At 54.4% G+C, this 20,179-nt stretch overlaps 1 protein-coding gene and 1 long non-coding RNA gene across 16 annotated transcripts; one reads left to right on the top strand and one right to left on the bottom strand.

Moving 5' to 3' along the window:
- Positions 1-781: 781 nt before the first annotated feature.
- SLC2A11 (solute carrier family 2 member 11) lies at positions 782-19,546 on the bottom strand. Of its 15 annotated transcripts, none has more exons than XM_023646727.2 (12): positions 17,715-19,546; positions 15,009-15,107; positions 12,005-12,165; positions 7,378-7,502; positions 6,699-6,828; positions 6,014-6,162; positions 3,257-3,444; positions 3,063-3,173; positions 2,587-2,688; positions 2,431-2,506; positions 2,079-2,179; positions 782-1,831 (listed from the first exon to the last, which is right to left on the bottom strand). In XM_023646727.2, the coding sequence occupies exons 1-12, from the start codon at positions 17,979-17,981 to the stop codon at positions 1,631-1,633; spliced, it is 1,710 nt and encodes a 569-aa protein (XP_023502495.2). In that variant the 5' UTR covers positions 17,982-19,546; the 3' UTR covers positions 782-1,630. The 15 variants fall into 15 exon arrangements, with proteins under 15 accessions (XP_023502495.2, XP_023502494.2, XP_070131340.1 ...); XM_023646726.2 differs by having other exon boundaries at positions 2,052-2,179; XM_070275239.1 differs by having other exon boundaries at positions 18,800-18,987.
- Positions 3,562-8,394, top strand: LOC138925314 (uncharacterized). Its single transcript, XR_011441283.1, has 3 exons — positions 3,562-5,613; positions 7,260-7,523; positions 7,970-8,394. It is a non-coding gene; the product is annotated as an uncharacterized lncRNA (long non-coding RNA).
- Positions 19,547-20,179: the final 633 nt, after the last annotated feature.

Raw genomic sequence — 20,179 nt, forward strand, 5'->3', positions numbered from 1 at the left:
TGCATATTACTAAGTGAAAGAAGCCAATCCAAAAAGGCTACAGACTGTATGATTCCAGCTCGATGACATTCTGGAAGAGGCAAAACTATGGAGACAGTAGAAAGATCAGTGGTCGTCAAGGGTTAGCGGGGAGGGAGGGATGAACAGGCTGAGCAGAGGGGGTTTTAGGGCAATGAAAATACTGTGTATGAACTATAATGGTGGGCACATGTCATTAGACATTTGTGCAAACCCATAGAGGGTACAACACCAAGCGTGAACCTAATGTAAATCATGGTCTTCGGGTGATAATGATGTGTCAGTGTAGGTTCATGGATTGTAACAAATGCACTGTTGTGCTGGGAGATGTTGATAACGCGGGAGGCTATGCGTGTGTGGGGACAGGGGGCAGATGGGAAATCTCTGTACTTTCCTCTCAATTTTGCTGTGAAATTAAAAGCACTCTAAAAAATTAAATCTTTAAAAAAAATAGCAGACAAAGGATTTCAACAGATTCTTCACAAAAGAAGATACAAGAATGGACACACTGAGCACATGAAAAGATCCTCAACATTATTAGTCAAGACACCATTACACGCTAGTAGGATGGCTAAATTAAAAAGACTGACGACAAGAAGTGCTGCTGAGGAGGTGGAGCAGCCGGAACTCTCGGACGTTGCCAGTGGGAACGTGAAACAGAAGTCACTTTGGGAAACAATTTCTCCTAGAGTTAAATATACATTCATTATTCAACTCAGGAATTCATTTACCCACAACATTTATCCAAACATGTCTACAAAACTTGTGCAGGAATGTTCACAGCAGTTTTATTCATGATGGCCAAGAATTAGAAACAGCTCAAACGTCCACCAACAGGGAAATGGAGGAACAAATGATGGCCTATCCACACAGTGGAATGCGACTCAACAACACAAGGGAATACGTGCTGATACACGCGGCGACGTGCAGGAATCTCAAAATACTCATCTGGAGCAGAGCCAGACACTAATGCAAACATTCAGTAAGGAGTCATATCACAGTCCCCAAAAGGCCCATCGGACACACACTGACAGACAGCAGGTCAGTGGTTGCTTGGGGCTGGGGGTGGGGTGGGTTATTGATTGCAAAAGGGCAGGAGGGAGCTTTTGGGGTGATGTGAAAGCTCTGCCTGGACTGTGGTGGTGGTCTCATGGGTATCCACATCTGTCAAAACTCATCACTTGTATCCTTACTATTAAGGCATTTTATTGTATGTCAAATTATACCTCAATAATGTTGATTTTTAAAAATCGGTTCCTTGGAGAACATTTTTCTGACCATCTCCCTCTCCCACTAGGTCAGACCCCCCCTCCTATGCACGTCCTTCATCACCTGGCTTTTCCTTCCACTGGATTCCCAGATTCGTAGTTCCGTTCTTATTGGTTTTCTCCGGGTTAACAGCCTCTAGATGGGGCGCACCAAGATGTCCTGGATCCCATCTCTCTGGCTCAATGCTGACTGCTAAGCACCTGGCACCATGCCTGCATACGGGTGCTCAATAAGCACCCGTTAAACACACGAATGCAGGAGCTGTGACTGGAGAGGGCCAGACCCTCGAGAGGAGCAAAGGGAAGAGAAGCAGGTGGATCTGGGCCCCAGCCACACCCGTAGACTACAGCTCTGTGGACAGGATGACCTCCGGGTCCCTCCACGTGGGGCCTGGGCTCTTCCTGGGGAAGTTGAGTCGGTGTAATTCCTCGGAGATCTCCAGGAAGGTCTTGCCTTTGGTCTCAGGGAGGAAGAAGCCAGTGTAGATGGCCCCACAGACACACACACCGAGGAAAGGCACATAGATGAAGTGGGACAAGCCCTCCTGTGGGTTAAAAGAGAGCCCGAGACCTGGTGTGGCCCCATCCAGCCCCTGGATGGAAGGCTCCATGACAGGTCATGATGAGGGACTGGACCCTCTTTGCTCAGATAAGCCCCATCCCCTTCAGCCTCAGTCTCCCTGGAGGGAAGCCTCCCGTGGGGGTTCTCATGTGGACAGTGACAAAACCTAAGACAGGGCCCCCTGGGGGGAGGGGCAGGCCTACCATGATGAAGGGGAACCCCAGCCCCACCAGGAAGAGCATGGTCCACATGAGCGCCCCGGAGACCATGTAGGCAGCAGGCCGGGCCGTCTGGTCAAACAGCTCCGTGGCCAGGATCCCTGTTACTCCGGCTGGAAGGAGGAGTGGGGACAGGGAGGTGCCAGCCAGGGCTCTCTGCCCTGCCTTTCCCCAACCTTGCCCCAGACATGAAGGGGCCCCTTGGTGCTCTCCTCCAGCCATTCCCTCCCAGAAGCCTGGGTACAGGTGGGTTGGAGGCAGAGGGGCAGGTTGGCAACATGCGTTCATGTCGACCCATGGTTCACCCAGACATCCATTGGTCCTTTAACAAGGCCCAATGCCTGGAGCCCCTGGGGCTGCTCACCTGGGCCGATGCCAAAGCTGAGGATGAAGGCAAAGATGCAGGACATGGCCAGGTAGGGCATCCAGGGGATGGAGCTCTGCAGTAGAGGGGATGGGGTGAGGTGGTCGTTGGGTGGGCTGCAGCCTCCCACTCCTCCCTCACCCCCTGCCCACTTACCTGCAGGTACAGGGCCACTGTGAACACGCTCCCCCAGCAGGTCATCAGGCAGTACCCCCCCATCAGCAGCACACGCCGGCCCAGCCTCTCAATGACCACACACTGCAAAGGAAACTAGTCCTCAGTAACTCACCCCGTGCAGGGGCCATGGTCACCTTGGTTTAGGACAGGCAGTGGGGAGGGGCCTCATGAGGAAGCTGGTGGGGGGATAGGGGAAGTTTATTCCTACAGGAGATGAAGACAGTATGAATTTCCCAGAGGACCTTTGCCACTCAACTTCATTCAGTGTCCTCATGGCAAAATGGTGGTGTGGGTGCCCCTCAAACAGTAGGTGCTCAATAAATGCTTGCTAACTCGTGACATTTGAACAGTGACCTGGAGTGAAGAATGGCTGAGCGCCGAGGACTGAGTCCTGAGTGTCAGCATCCCGAGGGCCCCGCAGGGCTAGTGGCGGGTCAGCCCAGGGCCACACTCACGCTGACAAAGGCGGTGAGCAGCTCGCAGCTCCCGGTCCCGATGATGGCGTACTGGACCTTCTCCTCGGGGATCCCCGCCTCCCGGAACACGCCGGAGGCGTAGGCGTACACCTGCAGAGGGCGGGCCGAGGGCGGCTGGGGCGCGGGCTCCCTCCCACCGCCCGGGCCCCCCCGGGGCGGGGGTCGCGCCTCACCGTGTCGTTCCCGCAGAGCTCCATGGCGCTGCCCAGCACCACCAGGCTCGCCACCTGCCTCCGCAGGGCGCGCTCCCGGAACAGCTCCCACGGGCGCCGCGCGCGCCTGTCCCGGCAGGCGGCGCGCTCCTGCTCCAGCTCCGCCAGCTCGCCCGCCACGTCCGCGGGGCCCCGCAGCCGCTGCAGCGCTGGCGGGGGGAGAGGGCGCTGAGCTCCCCACCGTGAGCTCCCCAGCCCCACTCCTTCCTCCCTCTCCGGGACCCCCAGTCAGAGGGCGATGACCTTCCTGGCCCTGTCATTTCACCGGCACCTCGGACCAAAAAGGGCTTTCGAACCTCAGGGTTCTGCGGACCCATCAAAAGGGACAGACAGTTGCAGTAGGTTGCCATTATCGTCCCCAGTTCTTCACCCCGCCCTGGATCCCTGTCCTTTGCTTTGTGATCTTGCAGTTGCTCCCACTAAAGGGGCAAGTCCGCAGCCCAGCCCTGGGCCTTGGGCTCGGCCACGTGACTCGCTCTGGCCAATAGAACGAGGCTGGAGGGAGGGTGTGCAGGGTCCAGCCCAAGCCTTGAGACCTTGCTCGTTTCTACGTGCGGCGGGGCTAGCCCTCTGGTCCCAGGAGGAGCAGACCTGATCCAGCTGGGACCGTAGTAGATCAACCAATGCCCAGCTGACCTGCATGAGTGACCAAGATGAGCAGAGGCACCACCAGACCCCGCCTTCATGGGCCAACTCTAGAACTCACAGAGGTTTGAGCTAATTATTGCTTCTTTTGTCTGCCACTGAGATGTGGTTGCTAGGAAGCAATTACAAACTGATCAATTAACCAGGAGTAACTGCTACCTGCACTAGGACCTGAGACACAGTATCCGTTCCAAGACCAGGCAGAGGACATGAGGAGGCTGGAAACACGAAAGGCCGTGAATGAAGGGCAGTAACAGGGAGGAAAGAAAACAGACCCAATGAACTTCTGGACTTGGGCGAAGAGATTTCAAGTGTGGAGAGCAGGAACCGGCTGCTTTTGGCTGAGTGCTCTAAGCGTACTAGGAGAAAAACTCAAGCTCAAAGAGACCTTCAGAGGGAACACAATTTAATTAAATTGAACTGATTCCAGCACTTGCTAGGTTAGTTAAATAAAAAACACGAACAAAAACTAAACCTGTTTCTCATCTCTAGCCTCTCCAGATAGCAAAGACAGTCCCAAGTTAAGTTAGAGCCTGGAAGCAAGATGAAATCCAGCGCTCTGCCAGTGAGCCGTGGACTCAGGGAAAGGTCGAATCAAGGGTGTGGCTTAAAGCACTGCCTCAGAGACCCTCATGCCTGGAAAAGGGGCATTTCGGGGCTTACAGGTGTAGGTCCATAGCAAACCAAGAGACCCAAAATTCCAGTAATTAAGTTGCAAGAGAGAAGCACATCTTAAAAAGAATTGTAGTTTTTGGCACACAAATCAAATACATAGAAAATTCAGGTCGTTTTTGAGAAAGGTATATTGACAAAAGCTCCGCCAGCCTGGGTGAAGAGACTGAGACAGTCTGAAGTGTAAAGACTTCTGTGCCCCCATTTTCCACAGGCACGTTTTCTCAGAAGGTGTCAAGGAAGGTGATGGAAAAGGAAGGACACCTCAGATGGCAGAAGCAAGAACCTGGGGAAGCCATGGCTGGGGAGCCGAGCCATGGGCTCCATGGAGGAACATTCCCCACCCCCAAGGCAGGGGACCCAGCAGTGTTTTCCCGGGGGCCCTTCAGCATTTCTAAGGATTGCTGACTGCTTTCTGTTTCTCTGCCTCCTCTTTTTTGAAACGGGCTTGGGTGTGGTTGCACTGTCCCACTTTCACCACTGCCTGTTGAGTGCAGGAGGGGCACTTTGTGTTTTTAGCTCCTAGGTCTCTGGATCAAGAGAAGGCACATATAGACCTGACATGATCTTGAGATCCTGGACTTCAAGCCTGATGCCATGATTGGATGAGACTTGGTGGGGGTGTCCCCAGGACAGCATTGAGCACGTTTTGCACAGGGGAAGGACATGAATAATAATTGTGGCCATGATGGCAAGCTGAGAAGAGTCCATTGGCGGGCCCTGGTCTTTACCCTCCCTCAATCTACACCCTTTGCCATCCGAGAGGGTATGTCATTGATTTTCCCATCCCTTGACTTTGGGCCAGTGGGATCAAAGATTCAGAAAATGCTTGTGCCTTTGGATATGCTTTCTTGTGCCTCTGCCGTCAGCGTAATAAGAACACTCCTGGGCCAGCCTGTTGGTACCGAGAGTGAGAGGAGAGGCATGTACAGCAGAGCTGTACCAGGTGAAACCAGCAGAGTCGTGCAGCCAGCCCAGCGAGTAAAAGAGCAGAAGATACAGTAAGTGATTGATGTTTAAGCCAGAGGTTTTGGGGTTGTTCCTTGGGCATCATTACTGTGGCCACAGCTAACAGATAAGACCATGGGCACCCAGTTGGCATTGGGCCCATGAGGTCTTACACGGTGTTTCATCCCACACGTGTGTGGAGGGCTCTTTCTCTGCACCACCCTGGAGTTCCTGCATGGCAGGGCCTGGGTCTGCTCCATCCCCCTGCCCTGGCACTTAGGACGGCGCCTTGATACAGTTTTGAATGGATAGATGGATGGATCGTGAAACTGAGGCACAAACAGAGGGACAGCTTTTCCCTGATGAATGAAACCCAGAAATGGGCCCCATATGCTCTGGTCAGATGTGCCCCATGGTCAAGGGTGATGTGGGGGACCGAGATCAGGGACTCACCTGCCAGGCAGGCCTCGGTGTCTCCACAGTCAATGAGGAGGTAGCGCGGGCTCTCGGGAAGCAGGGGCAAGGAGGCCAGCTGGAGCAGCCCGGGCACCAGGCAGCTGGCCAGCAGCAGGGGCCAGGCCTGCGGGCCGCCCAGGAGCTCCCTGGGGAGGCAGAGGAGAGGCTGGGCCAGACGCCTCCTTGCCAGAGCCCCACCCCCTGCCTGCCTGCCCTCCTGAGGGCAGAGGGCCTGCACTGCCCTGTGCCTCTTCCTGACTGGCTCTGGGTCTGGACGCCAAGAGCCCTCCACCCAGGCAGGGACCTAGGATAAGGCAGGGCTGCAGCCCCACGTCGTCCCTAGCAACTCCTCTTCCCAGGGCTCCAGGCTCTGCCCTCTCCTCTCTTTTCTGAGATGACCAGGACATGCTCCTCTTTAAGAGCCCAAACCTTCACCCTCTCCTTTGTTAAGACCTGTTTCTGCTCCCTGGTCTGGAGAGGATGGAAATGGGTGATTCACACTGAAGTGTGGCTGACTGACATCAATTTTGTGTACCGGCCAGATGGAAGCGGACAGGGTTTCAGTGCCTGAATACACAGAAGCAAAGCCTGAATCTCCTTGGTGAGCAGGGGAGAAACTCAGGTGAAGAAGGGCTTTTCTGACACCCCTCTAACCACTCAGTGCACGCGGCAGGGCACCGACCTGAGTCCGACCACCTGGCCCATCACGACCCCCAGGGCGGTGAAGATGGCTGAGGTCATGGCCACGGCTCCTCGGAGCTCCTTGGGGGCGCTCTCCCCTAGGTACATGGGCTGGACGTTCATGCTCACACCTGGATGTGTGCACATCACTAAGTTTTAGAGAACTTGGTTTCACAGCAATAGAAACTAATATAGACATTGACACCTGGCTGTATAAACAGTAGGGACTCAAGAGGGAGTTGTTGATGGGAGCCCCTATAAGCCCAGGTGGATGTGCTCGAATTTCTGCTTCCTCACATGACAAGCCCCGGAAACTGAGGAGTCCCTAACAGGCTATTCTGCCTCTGTAGGGAAGATCAGAGAACTCATCCTAGATGCCTTTACACCTTGGCTGCCAGGAAGCTCGTGGCTGAGACTGATGCTCCAACCCAGGACCTCTGTTAGCGTAGGTTGGGGATGTCTGTCCTCACACCCCTGTTCAACTTTTGTATTTTTCTTTATACATTTTAAGTGTCTAGTTATATGAGCCTTTTAAGATAAACCATATTTAATCATTTTGCAGGAAAAGGTGGGAATGAATGAGAAGGAAATCAATGAATAAAGCGAATAAATGAATGACGGAAGGGAAGGAATGAATGAGCAGGGCTAGAGAGGCAGGATGAGACGCCCTCTGCCCATACCTGCACTGACTCCTACGAGCAGCCGTCCCAGCATGATCATCTCGAAGGAGCCTGCTCTGCGGCTGAAGCCAAACAGGATTGCTGCGGCCACCACAAAGACGTTATTCACCAGCAGGGACTTCTTCCTTGGGGGGCGGGGGACACAGGTGAGAGAGCTCGGGTTCAGTCCAGAGGGACCATCTCTGGGGACCCCTCTGTGCCTCTCCAGCCGGCCCTGGTCAGACCTGTGCGTGTGCGCAAGTGTGAACTGTGTCAAGGAGTCTGAACTGCATGACGGAAATGACCACTGGCCATTGTACCTGGGTGACCACGGTGTGGCTGCAGGGGCATACTACCACTCCCCCCCAACCCAGCATACCCCCAGACTGCTTTTTCTGCCTGTGCCATACCTTGAAATGACAGAGCTTATATTTTATGGCTTTATCCCTACAGATGAAATATTGTTCTCTCAAGGTCCGCTGGAAAATGAAGGGACTGATATCTAATTTCTCAGACTCAATGAAACATGGGAGGAAGAACAGGGACTTTCAGACTGAGGGAGGGGTGATGGGAGTCCGGGGAAGTCCCCTCACATTTCCCCCCTGTGTTATAGAGTCACTTCTCAGAAGCTTCAGGATGGCTGGACGGCCCATGCCCAGTTCAGCAGGACAGACTGCAAACAAGGAAGGGGCGCTGGAAGTGTCAGCGGCTCCCCCAAGATGAAGCACCGGCTCTGGGCTCCTGATGCTGAGCTCAGCAGTGCTGTCTACAGACCCCTCAGGAGAGCTGAGCGTGGGTCATATGCTCGCTGAACCGACAGCGAAACTGGAGCCCAGAGGAGGCCAGTGCTGCCCAAAGTCAGCAGCACATCGGTGATGGAATCCCAGCTGCAGCTTAGACGTCCTGGGTCCAGAGAATGGACGAGGTCAGGAGATTATGACACACTCAATCCAGTGGTAACTCCAGTTGTAACTAATATACCATATATGGTTTCCTCACTGCTATACATTAATAAAGTACTTCAATTGTGGCTATTCATCTGGTGAATGCACTTTGCTGCATTTCAATACACAGACACAGAAACATTTAGCTGTCACCGGGCAGGGACAGTATTACACCTTTACGGACCTGCCTTAAGGACACAGCAGCTCTCTAGCTCTGGGCCACAACCTCCTCCACAGGGAGCTGCGCAACCCACAGAGCATCCTGCTGACCCACTACTGGAATGACCCTGTCCTGAAAGGACCTGGAGAAGAGGAAGCAGCAAGGACACCAGATGTCTTGGTGAGGTGCAAGCATGACAGCATGGAAGCGTGAGTGAGGGGCCACCTGTCAGTAAGGTTCCTGGGTCCAATGAACCAACACGTGTCAGCACATTTCCTCCAAGTGTGTGACAAATTGCTGCCCTTCCTCCAAGAAGGACAGGCAAATCTCAGAGGGCTTCCTGCCGTTTTGGAGGGAGCATGTGCACATTGGGTGTCGGGATCTGACACACATACCAGGTGATTTGGGACCTGGCAGCTTTGAGTGGAGCTAAGCAAGAGGAGTGTTCTCTTGTGTCCAAACCTAGTGCACAGAGCTCTGCCATCGGCCCTGTAGACTAGCAGACCGTCCGCTGCTCCGAGTGCCTGTGGCAGTTGGCTAAAAGGAGAACACAGTGCAAGACCTCGGGTCTTGGAGGAAAGCCCCTCTACCTCAGTGAATTACCATCCTCTCAATGAGAAATAACTCCTGGTCTTGTCACTAGGCCCTAGTGGGGAGTAAACACCAGAGTGTGGGACCATGTACCCATGTACCCAGGACCATGTGCCTGGTTGCTGTGTGCCCATCAGGAATGGGGTGCATGTGACACTCCTGTGCTAAGCATGAGTGAGCCCAGTAGCACTCAGTCACTATTTAGTGACGCCCGTGGGGGCCCCAAAGATTCCCACAAGCAGGTTACTCACATCAGCACGCCTGCTCTGCCTCTGCTGCTGCCCTTCTCCCAGGCACACCCGGGGCCTCAGTCTTTAGTTTAAAACAAAACAAAACCCAAAACTTGACCTTGCTTTGCAGATGGTTGTGTGCATATGTTTGTTCTAGCCAGAAATGCAGAGCTATGGTCGCTCAAAGGTGGCCCTAACAGATATTGGAGGAGTTAAACCCTTCCTCTAGATAGAATGTTGAGAATGGAATTTTGTCCCTGTTCCAAAGGCTTTGGTTAGATCGTCAAAGTCTTACATGAAGCAGGATTTGCAGCCTGGCTTCAAGGAGGTGCAGGGAAGGGAGCAGAGGCAGCTGTCAGAACTGGCCCAGAGCCTGAACATACACCTGTCCATGTTTCCGTTCAGCACAAGTCCCTGCCACTGCAAAGACTCTGCGTGACCAGGCGGCCTGGATGGCCCCTCTGTGAGGGCATCCCGCTGTCGTCCTCAGCCAGCCCAGCGCTCGCTCCATTGGCTCGTAAACACAGCAGGGAGGGTCTCGAGGACAGAAAATGCACATGGACTCAACGATAGGGGCTTCCTGTCACCAAGCTGACGAGCTACCTTGCCACCCTACACAGCCAACCCTGACTCCCAGAAACGGCAACAAGTGTCAGGGCTCCAGTCAGCTCCTGGGTGGAAGGTGACCTCCTTCCACTGGTCCCTGCCTTGGGGATGGGCCACTAATTTGTTAGAATTGGAACAGACACATGGGCTGAGTCTGAATTTTCAATTCCTTCCCTTCATGCTTCTGCCAGTGCCACCATCTAGGGACACTGTTCCAGGTATCACTAGATATGCAGGCAACAGCTCTCATCACCTTTTTCTTTGCAGGAAGAGCCTCAGTTCGTTTGGGAATGTGCCCCTTCCCCATACGGCTCAGGTGTGACCCCGATCATCCAGCCCAGTCTTGGTGACCCCGTTCTCCGTGCCAGTGACTCAGGGCTGGGCAAGGAGACCCGGGGCGTTTTTGACAGGTGTTTTTCTTTCTGATATAGAGCACTGGCCTGGAAGAACTCCCCCTCTGCCGGGTGGTGCTGCATCTGGGTGAGGCCGCTGTAGCTTCCCAGCTGCGAGCCTGAAGACAAATCTGACACACAGTGGAGCTGGCAGCCAAGGGAATCTCGGAGGAGCAGAGCTGGGGCTGCGGTGGCCCTTCATGAAGGCAGCCACCTCCAGACTTCTTGTTGTGTGAGATCAAGGGTCTCCTGTTGTTTTCGCCAACTGAGTCCTGGTTTTCTGTTACTTGCAGTTGAAGACATCCTTACAGATACACGCATTAGATATACAAGCATGGCATCCATGTAATTTTGTAGCCAGTGAAGGAAGTCACATCAGTGAAAGAAGAGAGGCTGGTGCCCGGGGCCTCCATTGCGTTAGGAATCCCATGATGCAGAAGCAGATGAGCTCAGAGCAGAACAACCTGCTGAAGATCCTCCAACAGCAGGCCCACCAGGCCCACTCCAGAAGGAAGATTTGAGTCATCCGCAATGGGCAGAGCCTCAGCCGGCGGAAGTGCTGGCCCCAGACAAGAGTGGAGAAGCAGAGGATGGAAGGCGCCGATGTGCGACAGCCTGTGACCAGTTCTGAAACCAGAAGAACTCCTACCTGTGTTTCCAGACTTTCTGTGTCACATGCTTTAAAATAAATTCACCCACTACTTTTCTTTTGCTTCATTTTTTTCCTACTCTTTCTTCTTCTTTCCTCCTCCCATGGGGTGTCTTGGTGGCAGGTAAATTTATCATGAAGTGTATAGATAGCAGAATATCAAGAGGTTAACTGCAGGGCTGGCAGAATGGTCATCAAGTGGAAAGCCTGTGCTCAGAAAGAATATCTCCATTACATTGGCTTGGTGGCTGTGACAAGACAATGCTGTGAGTGGTGTCACTTGGGAAGGGGTGAAGACACAATGCTGGTGTATATGATGGCACAGTCGAGTAATGTTAGGAGGGGCATGTATGGAACTGAATATATGGGAGAAATGTGTCTACTCCCACCAGGTAGCTAGCAAAGGGGTGGACTGTGGTTGCCATTTGTCTTTCTGCCCAGCATTGCGTCTCTCCTGCTCCTTCACAGGTATAGGCATGTGACCCAAGGTGGGCCAGTAAGAACCCGTCTTCCTGGATTCTGAATCTTGCCTGAAGATGGTGGAGATGGAATGTAGTTGGAGCTGACGGGCTGGAGGCATCCTCCAGGAGGAAAGTCCAATGCTCTGGCTGTCGAGATCCTCGGCCCCGCCTTGGCTCCTGCCTCCTCAAGACCTGCCTTTTGACCCTTCCTTCCATTCTGTGAGCCGCTCCAGTGTCCTTCCGGTGATTACAATTTTCCATTAACTCAGTCAGAGTCGGTCTCTCTCGTTTGTGACCCAAGAACTGCATCAGTTGGATACTCGGGGGAGATGAGGCCCAGGGAGAATACACTTGTTTACCGCCAAAGGGCATTTGTTGGTGGATGGGGAACTGGAAACCTGGAGTCCTCCCTCCCTCACAGCACAGGATTCCTCCCTCGGCCCAATCTGCTCGGAAGGGTGACCCTCCTGGTGGAACTATGGGCAGAATAAGAGGCTGGGTGAGCAGCTGGCCTGGGTCTGGGCCTGCTGGTGATGTTCCATCTCCACATTCTCCAGCCTGCAGACTGGAGTGCCCTCGTGTAAAGGGCACTAGGGGTACACAGGAAGCACTTACCTTCCCAGCTTGATGGCCAGGGGCCCTGCAAGCAGCGCTCCAAAGAGGCCCCCCAGGGGGTACAGGGACACGATGAGGGACCACACAAGCAGAACCAGGTGGTCGGGCAGCGGCTGGCCAGTCCGGGCCCACCATGTCTCATTAGTGAAGTCCTGAATGTGCTGTGGACAGAGATGCCCGTCAGCCTCCCAGGGAGGGGCTTCCCACCTTATGCCTTCTCCCCAGGGCTCTGCCTCTGTGGAGTGGCCACCAGCTCCCCTGAGTGATGCTCCTCCCTGAGGGGCGGGAACAAGCCTGCCTGAGCCCCACCATGTGAGTGCCCTGTGCTGGTGTCTCTCACAGGCAGTGTCTCCTGAGCAACGCTCCTCCCTGAGGGGCGGGAACAAGCCTGCCTGAGCCCCACCCTATGAGTGCCCTGTGCTGGTCTCTCTCACAGGCAGTGTCTCCGGGAGCTAGTGCTGGACAGTCTCCCCGTGCCCCTCCGAGTCCACTGTCACCTGTCTCCCTGCTTTAGGCCCAGGAAGCCACTTACAAGGGCCACATCAGCGGGCCCCCTTGCTGACTGGCTCCCCGTTGGACTAGCCTGTGGTGAGCCCCCGCAGGGCATCAGAGGAGGCAAGAGAGAGAGGCCATGGTCTGGGGATATCTGTGCCCCGAGTGCCTGGGGCTCCCGTCCTGGGAGGTCACCTCAGGCTGGCTGTGAGCTCGACCAGAGGTCACTGCTCCTCTCGAGGGGGCCTATGCCACATGGCTCTGTCCTTTGGTTCTGGGAACTGCTCCTCCCACTGTGCCTCTGCGGATCAGGTGGTAAGGACTCGGTGTTCCTACTGCATTCCTGCACCCGCACCGCCTCATGTGTTCCTGATGCCCCTCAGTCCTCTGTAAACCTGCCTTTGTGGTCTCTAAAGCTGCTTGACTCATCTGGAGTGAGCCACGTGTTTCCAGGGACCCCGACTGTGACAAGCCCTCGGGAGTATTCTGTTAGACACATATTACTCTGCTCCTTGTTAACCCTGGGAATTGGGCCCAGAGAGGGGAAATGACCTGCCCACGGTCAGGGCTGCACCGGGGAGTTTGGAACCCCGGAGCCCCACCCTGCCCCACACAGCTGCCACTTTAGGAAGCGAACGGAGGCCAGGAGGTCAGGAATGACTGAGCATGGGGAAGGCCAGACACCCTTCCCTTGGTCAGAGATGAATGTCAGTGTCTGGCTGGTCTTGGGCCTCGGGACAGGACGTGAGAAAGGCAGTGGGTTTAGGTGTGGGGAGAGCTCTCTCCTGCCCAGCCAGCTCAGGGTAATGGCTGTTGGCCTGGTGCCCGCCAGGTCCCTCTTGGGGAAGGACCCATCCAAGGGAGCTGGGACCAGGGCCAGCCTCCCAAGATCTGGGCTGGAACTCCTCAAGAGTGACCATTCGGGGGGTAGGCGGAGCCTCTGAGCCCCCGAAAGTCCCATTTGCAGGGGCAATGAGGCCTGTGAGAAGCAGGCCTGCGAGCGCCCTGCTGCCAGCGGATCCCTCTGCAGCCTGAATGTGTGCACTGAAGTGGGCACTCATGTGCTTGTGGACGAACAGACAAACAAATGCTGCAGCTCAAACCTCCCTTTCTAAACCCTTCATTCCATCCTTCCTTTAAGAGGCTGGGCTGCTGTAACTGTTCCTGCCCAGAATGTGCTCCCATCCCCAGCTCTGCCAACTGCTAACATACCTTCCTTTCAGGAAGTTCTCTCCCATTGTGAATCACAGCCTCCCCATCCCCTTAAAGGTGGTCACCTGACCCAGACCTGGCCAATCAGAGTGCTCCATCCTCCTGACCACACGATTGGTCAACAGGTATGTATCTAAACCAGCCAATCAGATTCTTCCCAGGCCTTTCCGCTGGAGCTACCAGGGAAGACTTTATTTGGGGTTCCCAGCTGGCAAGAAATGAGCCTGGTGACAGCTGTTGTCACTGGGTGGAGGGTGAGGCCATGCAGGGACAGGAGAGCCCCAGTTCCGTCCTGGGGCCTGGCTCCTGCAGCTCTTCCCCCCACCCCCAGGGTGTGCAGCCCCACCTCCTTCCCAGCTACATGACAGGACACTCTCCCTTCTGAAGGAAGTAAGAGGTGGCTGCTAGCACTGGGGCTGAAAGATCCCTCCTTTCCACAGGCACTCCCTGAAAATTGACATGGGCCAGGCCAGCGTCACGTGCTGAGGATTCAAAGATGACTCAGACACTGAGAGCAAACCAGCAGGAGGATGAGAAAGGCACCTGCACCATGGATATGTGTCGGGGGGTGACTTCCAGCTGGGGGGTGTTGATGGAAGGATCTGGAAGGTGATGGTATTTGGGAGGGTTCTGAAGGGCGTCTGCATGTGGGGCAGAGAGGGTTTCCAGGGGGAGGAGGCTTAGAGAAGGGTGGTGTGCTTTTGGGGGACTGCATTTAACCTGCTTCGGTAGCAGGGTTAGGGGAATGAAGGTGGCAGACAGAGGACAGGTTCTGATCCCAGGAGGCCTGGAACTTCAGGAGGATGAGTCTGTCCTTATTCCCATAGGCACTGGGGGGTGGGGGGGTGGGTTACAGAATGTTTCTGGGAGGGGAGTGGCCTGATCAAACTTGAGAGACTGAAGGCAGGGAGTCCAGTGAGGAGGCCCGGCCAGCAATCCAGGCCGGAGAGGTAGGGCCTGAAGTGGGGTTGTGGTCAAGACACAGGGAGAAACAGCTGGATGCGAGAGGTAGTTAGGAAGCACTTGGCGTCCGAGAGAGGAGGGCAGAGTCAAGGCTGACCCCGAGTGGGTGACAGTGGTGTCATCCACTGACATTAGGGACTCAGGGGGACATGTGGGCTCGGGGGAGGATGCAGAGCTGGGTTTGAACCCACAGGACCTGTGGGACATCCCAGGGAAGATGAACCCGTGGGAGAAAGCGCCACCAACTGGACGCTGGCCTGAAGCTCCAAAGGGGTCAGCTGTCAGCCATCGCCCAGCACCCACTGGAATGATGACGGGGGGCAAGGAGGGTACATACCAAGGTTGGGGCATTGATGATGGAGAGGTTGTAGCCAAACTGAAAAGTCCCACCAATGCCAGCTGCACAGATGGTCAGGAGCAGGACCTTGCCCTGAATCTGAGGGAAGAGAGAACACAGAGTGACCACTAACAGCCTCCACCTCCGTCCTGGGGCTGCAGCCTGCCAATCACAGCACTGCAATCGGTCTGAGCCAGGCAATGAGAGGAGAGGAGTCACCCAGGTCACAGGGCTAGCAGGTAGCAGAGGAACCCAAGCCTTCTGCTCTGAGCCTAGGACCCTGCTGTCCCTTCACCCCCCAACCCCACCCCTGCCAGCATTTTCCTGAAAGGGACAGCAGTTTCGGCCCTCCATGCTGGACTGTCCCTGGGCTTGCCTGCTGTGGTTCGGCAGGACCACGCTCTGAGCTGGGGCCCCAGTGGATGATGCTCTGCCCCTGGCAGGACAGCAGCCCATGAGCCCCAGTGACTCGCCCCACCTGAACATTCTCCAACAGAGTGGCTGGGGATCCTCTTACTTCCCAGCCTGGTGTGCAATGAGGATAAGAGAAGGGGCCACATGGACTACACGTGGGGACATGGGGGGCATATGGAGCAGCACAGAGCAGCCGCAGCTGGTGGCAGTGCCTGGGTCCCAATGCCAGCCCTGCCCTTGCTCCCTCACCCTTTCTGAGTCACTTTCTCGCTGGACCTGGAGATAATAATGCCCACCTCCAGGCTGGGAGACAGCCACGGTACACATAGGCCACACACACTGGGTCCCATAAAGGACAGCTCCTCATCCTAGTGCAACGCCCTTAGAGATGGAGGGCACCAGCCATGAGCACTTGGGGCGCTGAGGCTCCATCCCGTTTAGTTGGAATTTTTTTGGAATTCAGAATCTTATTTGTATTTTTCCTTTTATAATTTTTAATTACAAAATACCATTCTCGTTAAAATTTTGAAAATTCAGTATATGCTGAAAATTCTCCACTCCCTCAAAGGCACGGCAATGAACTGCTCCCCTCAGATGTTCTCCTCGGCATTCACAAAGTAGTTAACTATACAAAAATCAAACCGTTGATCTTTTCCCAGCAAATCCTACTGCTTTTCTCGTTTTGGCAAATCATTGTGCAAATTTAAGGTCCTACAAGTCAAATTGATCATTTTTCTATTTTTATTTTTTTGGTGAGGAAGATTGGCCCTGAGCTCACATCTGGGCCAATCTTCCTCTATTTTGTATGTGGGATGCCACCACAGTGTGGCTTGATGAGTGGTGTGTAGGTCTGTGCCCAGGATCTGGATCTTTGAACCCTGGGCTGATGAAGCAGTGCATGCAAACTTAACCACTACACCACCAAACTGGCCCCATGAAGATTTTTTTTAATACTTAAATACAAGTTTCATGGCAGAAGGATGTTTGGCTAACAGTTTTCTGAAGAACTTCCAGAACCTGAGGACTGTTTACTCGTCTGTCAGTCAAATACCAAGTGCCTGTCCCAGACAAGAACTGTGCTGGGGCACATACAGCTGGCAGAAGAGGGACATGCATGCACCATTTGGTGAGATACTGTGCTGGGGATGGGGAGGCAGAGGAAGAGGTTCTGGTGGGCAGGGTCCTGCCAAAGATCTTGCCACAGGTCTGGAGACTGGTCCGTGACAGGCACCCTGGCTGCCCACAGTTCCTATAAGGCCTAAGGAACTTCCTCCCAATCCGGAAGCCTCAGGAGAAAGCCAGTTGAGAAGGCGGTAGTCAGTCTCACTGGAGTCAGGGCAAAGCTCCATGCAGGCTGCATGCAGGTGAGAATTCCTCTAAGAGAGCAGATCTGCAGAAAGCAGCAAGAGACAAGTGCCTGCCGACAACAGAGTCCATGCGGCAGGGGGTGCTGGCACGTCTCCAAGACAGCAGGAATCATTTAATTCCATGAGATCCTGCATTGGAGATTGCCTAGTCCGGTGCCTGTCATGAGAAGCATTCAGACGGTAGCTACGACGGTGATTCTTAACTCAGTGATCAAATCTTTCTTGCCTCCCTACTATGGACAATAAACCTACTGTTCTAGGAGCTGGGGATACAGCAGTGAACAAGAGACTCAAGCAGCGGCCTCAGGGGGCCTTCCTTCCAGTGGAGCAGACAGGAAATAACAAAACCAACAAGGAAAACATACAATCTGTTAGCTAGTGCGACGGAGACGTAAAGCAGGGCAGGGTGAGGGGGGAGCTTTTGGAGAAGGTGGTCACGTGACATTTGCACAAAGACCTGAAGGAGGGGTGTACGTGCGCTGTGCTCACATCTGAAGGAAATCAGCGCGGGTTGGAGAGAAACCAAGGGACGGGGTGGTGGGCGGTGTGGGCGTCCTCTTCTGGTACCCCCATGCCCTCGGTGAAGCAGGACGTCAGGACAGAGCTTAGAGGAAGCATGGAGGAGGAGATGGCGGTTGAGGAAGAGGCGAGAGTGGGAAACAGTCACAGGAGGGGGTTGGTAGCCACGGTTGCAGCGCCCAGGGCCGGGTGCCTCTCGGCGCGCGTCTGGCCCTGACGAGGACGAGGACCGCGAGGGCATCGCGATGCGTGCCAGCCCGGGATGCCGCCGGCCCGCGTATCTGCAGACATGTGACCCCTCGCCACCCTGCACTGGCCACCAAACCATCCCTGCGCGTGCACACCTACGCATGCTCGTCTGAGCCCAGCACCAAACTCCACAAACAAGCACGAGGGGTTTCTGTACATTTGACGCCGTCGTGAAGCCTTCCAGAGTGGCCGCGCCCGTGCAGTTCACGCTGGTCCTCAATCCCTTATCTGAAACGCCTAGGCCGGGCAGGTTTTGGACTTCAGACCTTTCCAGATCGCAGGAGGGCATCGAGCACGTACACATTTCTCCAGTATTCGGGAGAAGTGCGGCCTGTGAGCTTCTGCCCTGCCCCAGGGGAACCGCGGCCACCATCGCCGGGCAGGTGCCGGCACATGCGCGCTGGGGGGAGGGTGGTGCACTCATTTCACTAGGACATTCGCCAGAAGCAAATGAGCCGAGAGGGAGAAACGCATGCGCAGAGAACGTTAGAGGGGCGCAAACTCAGGTTGAGGCAGAAGCGCATGCGCAAGCGCAGTAGGTGTTGAGGGAAGTCGATGAGCTGACGGCTTGCGCAAAACATACAGCCGAGACGCAGGCGCAGTGGCGCACGGAGCGGCGAGACTCCCACGCGGAGGGCGGCCGAGGCGCAGGCGCAGGCGCAGGGGGCGTTAAGAGGTGTCGGGGCCGTGAGCGGGTCGCCTGAGTCCGAGGCCGTAAGAACAGCTGCTGTTCATCCTCCATCCCTCCCTTTCTGCAGTTCTGTGGCCGAAAAGCCGCTTACTCCTTACTCCGCCGAGCCTGGAGCCCATCTCTGCAGACCAGAAGGGAGCTTGGGCCGAGGTCACCCCGGCCCACGCCCTGCCTCCGCATCTGCAGGTCCCAGCCGGCGGGTCTCATCACCTTGTTCCAGACTCCCCGGAAGTTCCGGCCCTGCGCCCCCCGTCCCCTCCCTCGCTGCCGCCTCCGGAGTGAATCTGCGGGTTCCTGCCTGTCTCCCGCTCCGACCGCCGCCGTCGCCCTTTCTGGCCCCTCTGCCCGGCCTCCCCTTTCCTCCATCTGGCGCCCCTGCCGCCACCGGGGCCCGGGCGGCCCAGTCCCTGGGAAGCTCCTGTCCCTGGGCACTGGTTGAAGGCGTAGCCCTCAGATTCTGCACGGACATCCCCACCCTCCTTCAGTCAAGGTGTCCCCACCCATTCCCCGGAGGTGGGGCAGAATTGGGAGAGACCGAAAGGCCGACGTACCAGTCTCTGGAGCGCTCGCATCTGTCCGACTTGGCCGAGCTAGTGACTTGGAATGCCGAGAAGATAACCCGTCTCGGCTTGCTGCCAGGGGATCCATTGCGTGAGAGGCTCGCCCCGCCTATAGTCGGGGCGCGTTCGGAGGTGAGAAACCGTAGGGTCCACTTGGCTGGATTAATCTTTTATTTCTCAGGGCTTCTCGTGGAACAGGAGTTGGATAAGGGCCAAACCGGAACCAGACTTGCCAAAGATGCTATTTATGGTCATGGAAATGGACCTGAGAGTGACCTTAGGAAGTCACCTGAGCGGAGACTGACAGGACATGCCCCAGGATGGATGCTGCAGTATCGCTGTTGCTCGAGCTTGGTTTTTGTCTGATGTTTGCTGCTCTGAACGTTTAAAAACCTGTAGAGACCCCGTGCATTCTTAAGGAAAAATACAATAAGTAAAATGTTAGCAGTTGCTAATTGCATGCTTTTCTGCGTTTACTGAGACGATCGGATGGGCTTGTACTTTACTCCGTTTAACAGCTCAGTTACATCCATAGTTTCTAGTGATTTCGAAGGTTCCTTGAATTCTTGGGGTAAACACGACTTGTCATAATGTTGTAATTGTTGCTATCAACACACTGTTGGTTTCTGTTGCTAATATTTTGTTTAGATAGATTTATTTTTTTCAAAACAACTATTGTTTTTTTCGTCTCTTTAAAAAATCTTTGGAGAAATAATGGACTAATAAATGGTGCTGGGGCAGTGGATTCTCTCTCTGGGGAAAAATGAAATTGGATTTCTACCTCACCTGGTACATAAAAATCATTCCAGGTGCATACAAACTAATTTGAAAAGCACACTTTAAACATTTTAGAAGAAAATAATGAATGTTTTTATAACCTCAGGATAAACCGTACAGGTTTCTTGTGAAGATTTAAAGTCATTAAAATTAAAAATCTGTGTTAAAAGACACCATAAGAAGATGAAACCAAAAGCTACCGACCAGGAGCAGGTGTCCACAAGCATATGACCAACAAAGTGTGAGTATTTAGAATATATAAAGAATTCCTACATATTCATAAAGAAAAGGAAAGGAGCAAAGGCTATGAATGGGGAGCTTACAGAAGAGAACTGAAGTGGCCAAAAAAACGAAGGAAAAGGTGCTCCGGTGTATTAGTGATGGGGAAATGCAAATGAAATCCACAAGGGGGGGCTGTTTCCCACTCAGCGGGTTGGCACTTTGATTCTGGCAGTACCAAGGTGGGAAGAATCAGTTGGGATGCTCACCTACTGTTGATGAAAATGTAAATTTGTGCAGCCATGGGGAGAGCAATTTGGGGTATCTAGGAAATTGAAGTTGCAAATGCCTGGTGACCCAGCAATTCCTGAAGTT

This window comes from Equus caballus, chromosome 8 (assembly GCF_041296265.1).
Source record: "Equus caballus isolate H_3958 breed thoroughbred chromosome 8, TB-T2T, whole genome shotgun sequence".
In the NCBI taxonomy this organism is placed as follows: domain Eukaryota; kingdom Metazoa; phylum Chordata; class Mammalia; order Perissodactyla; family Equidae; genus Equus; species Equus caballus.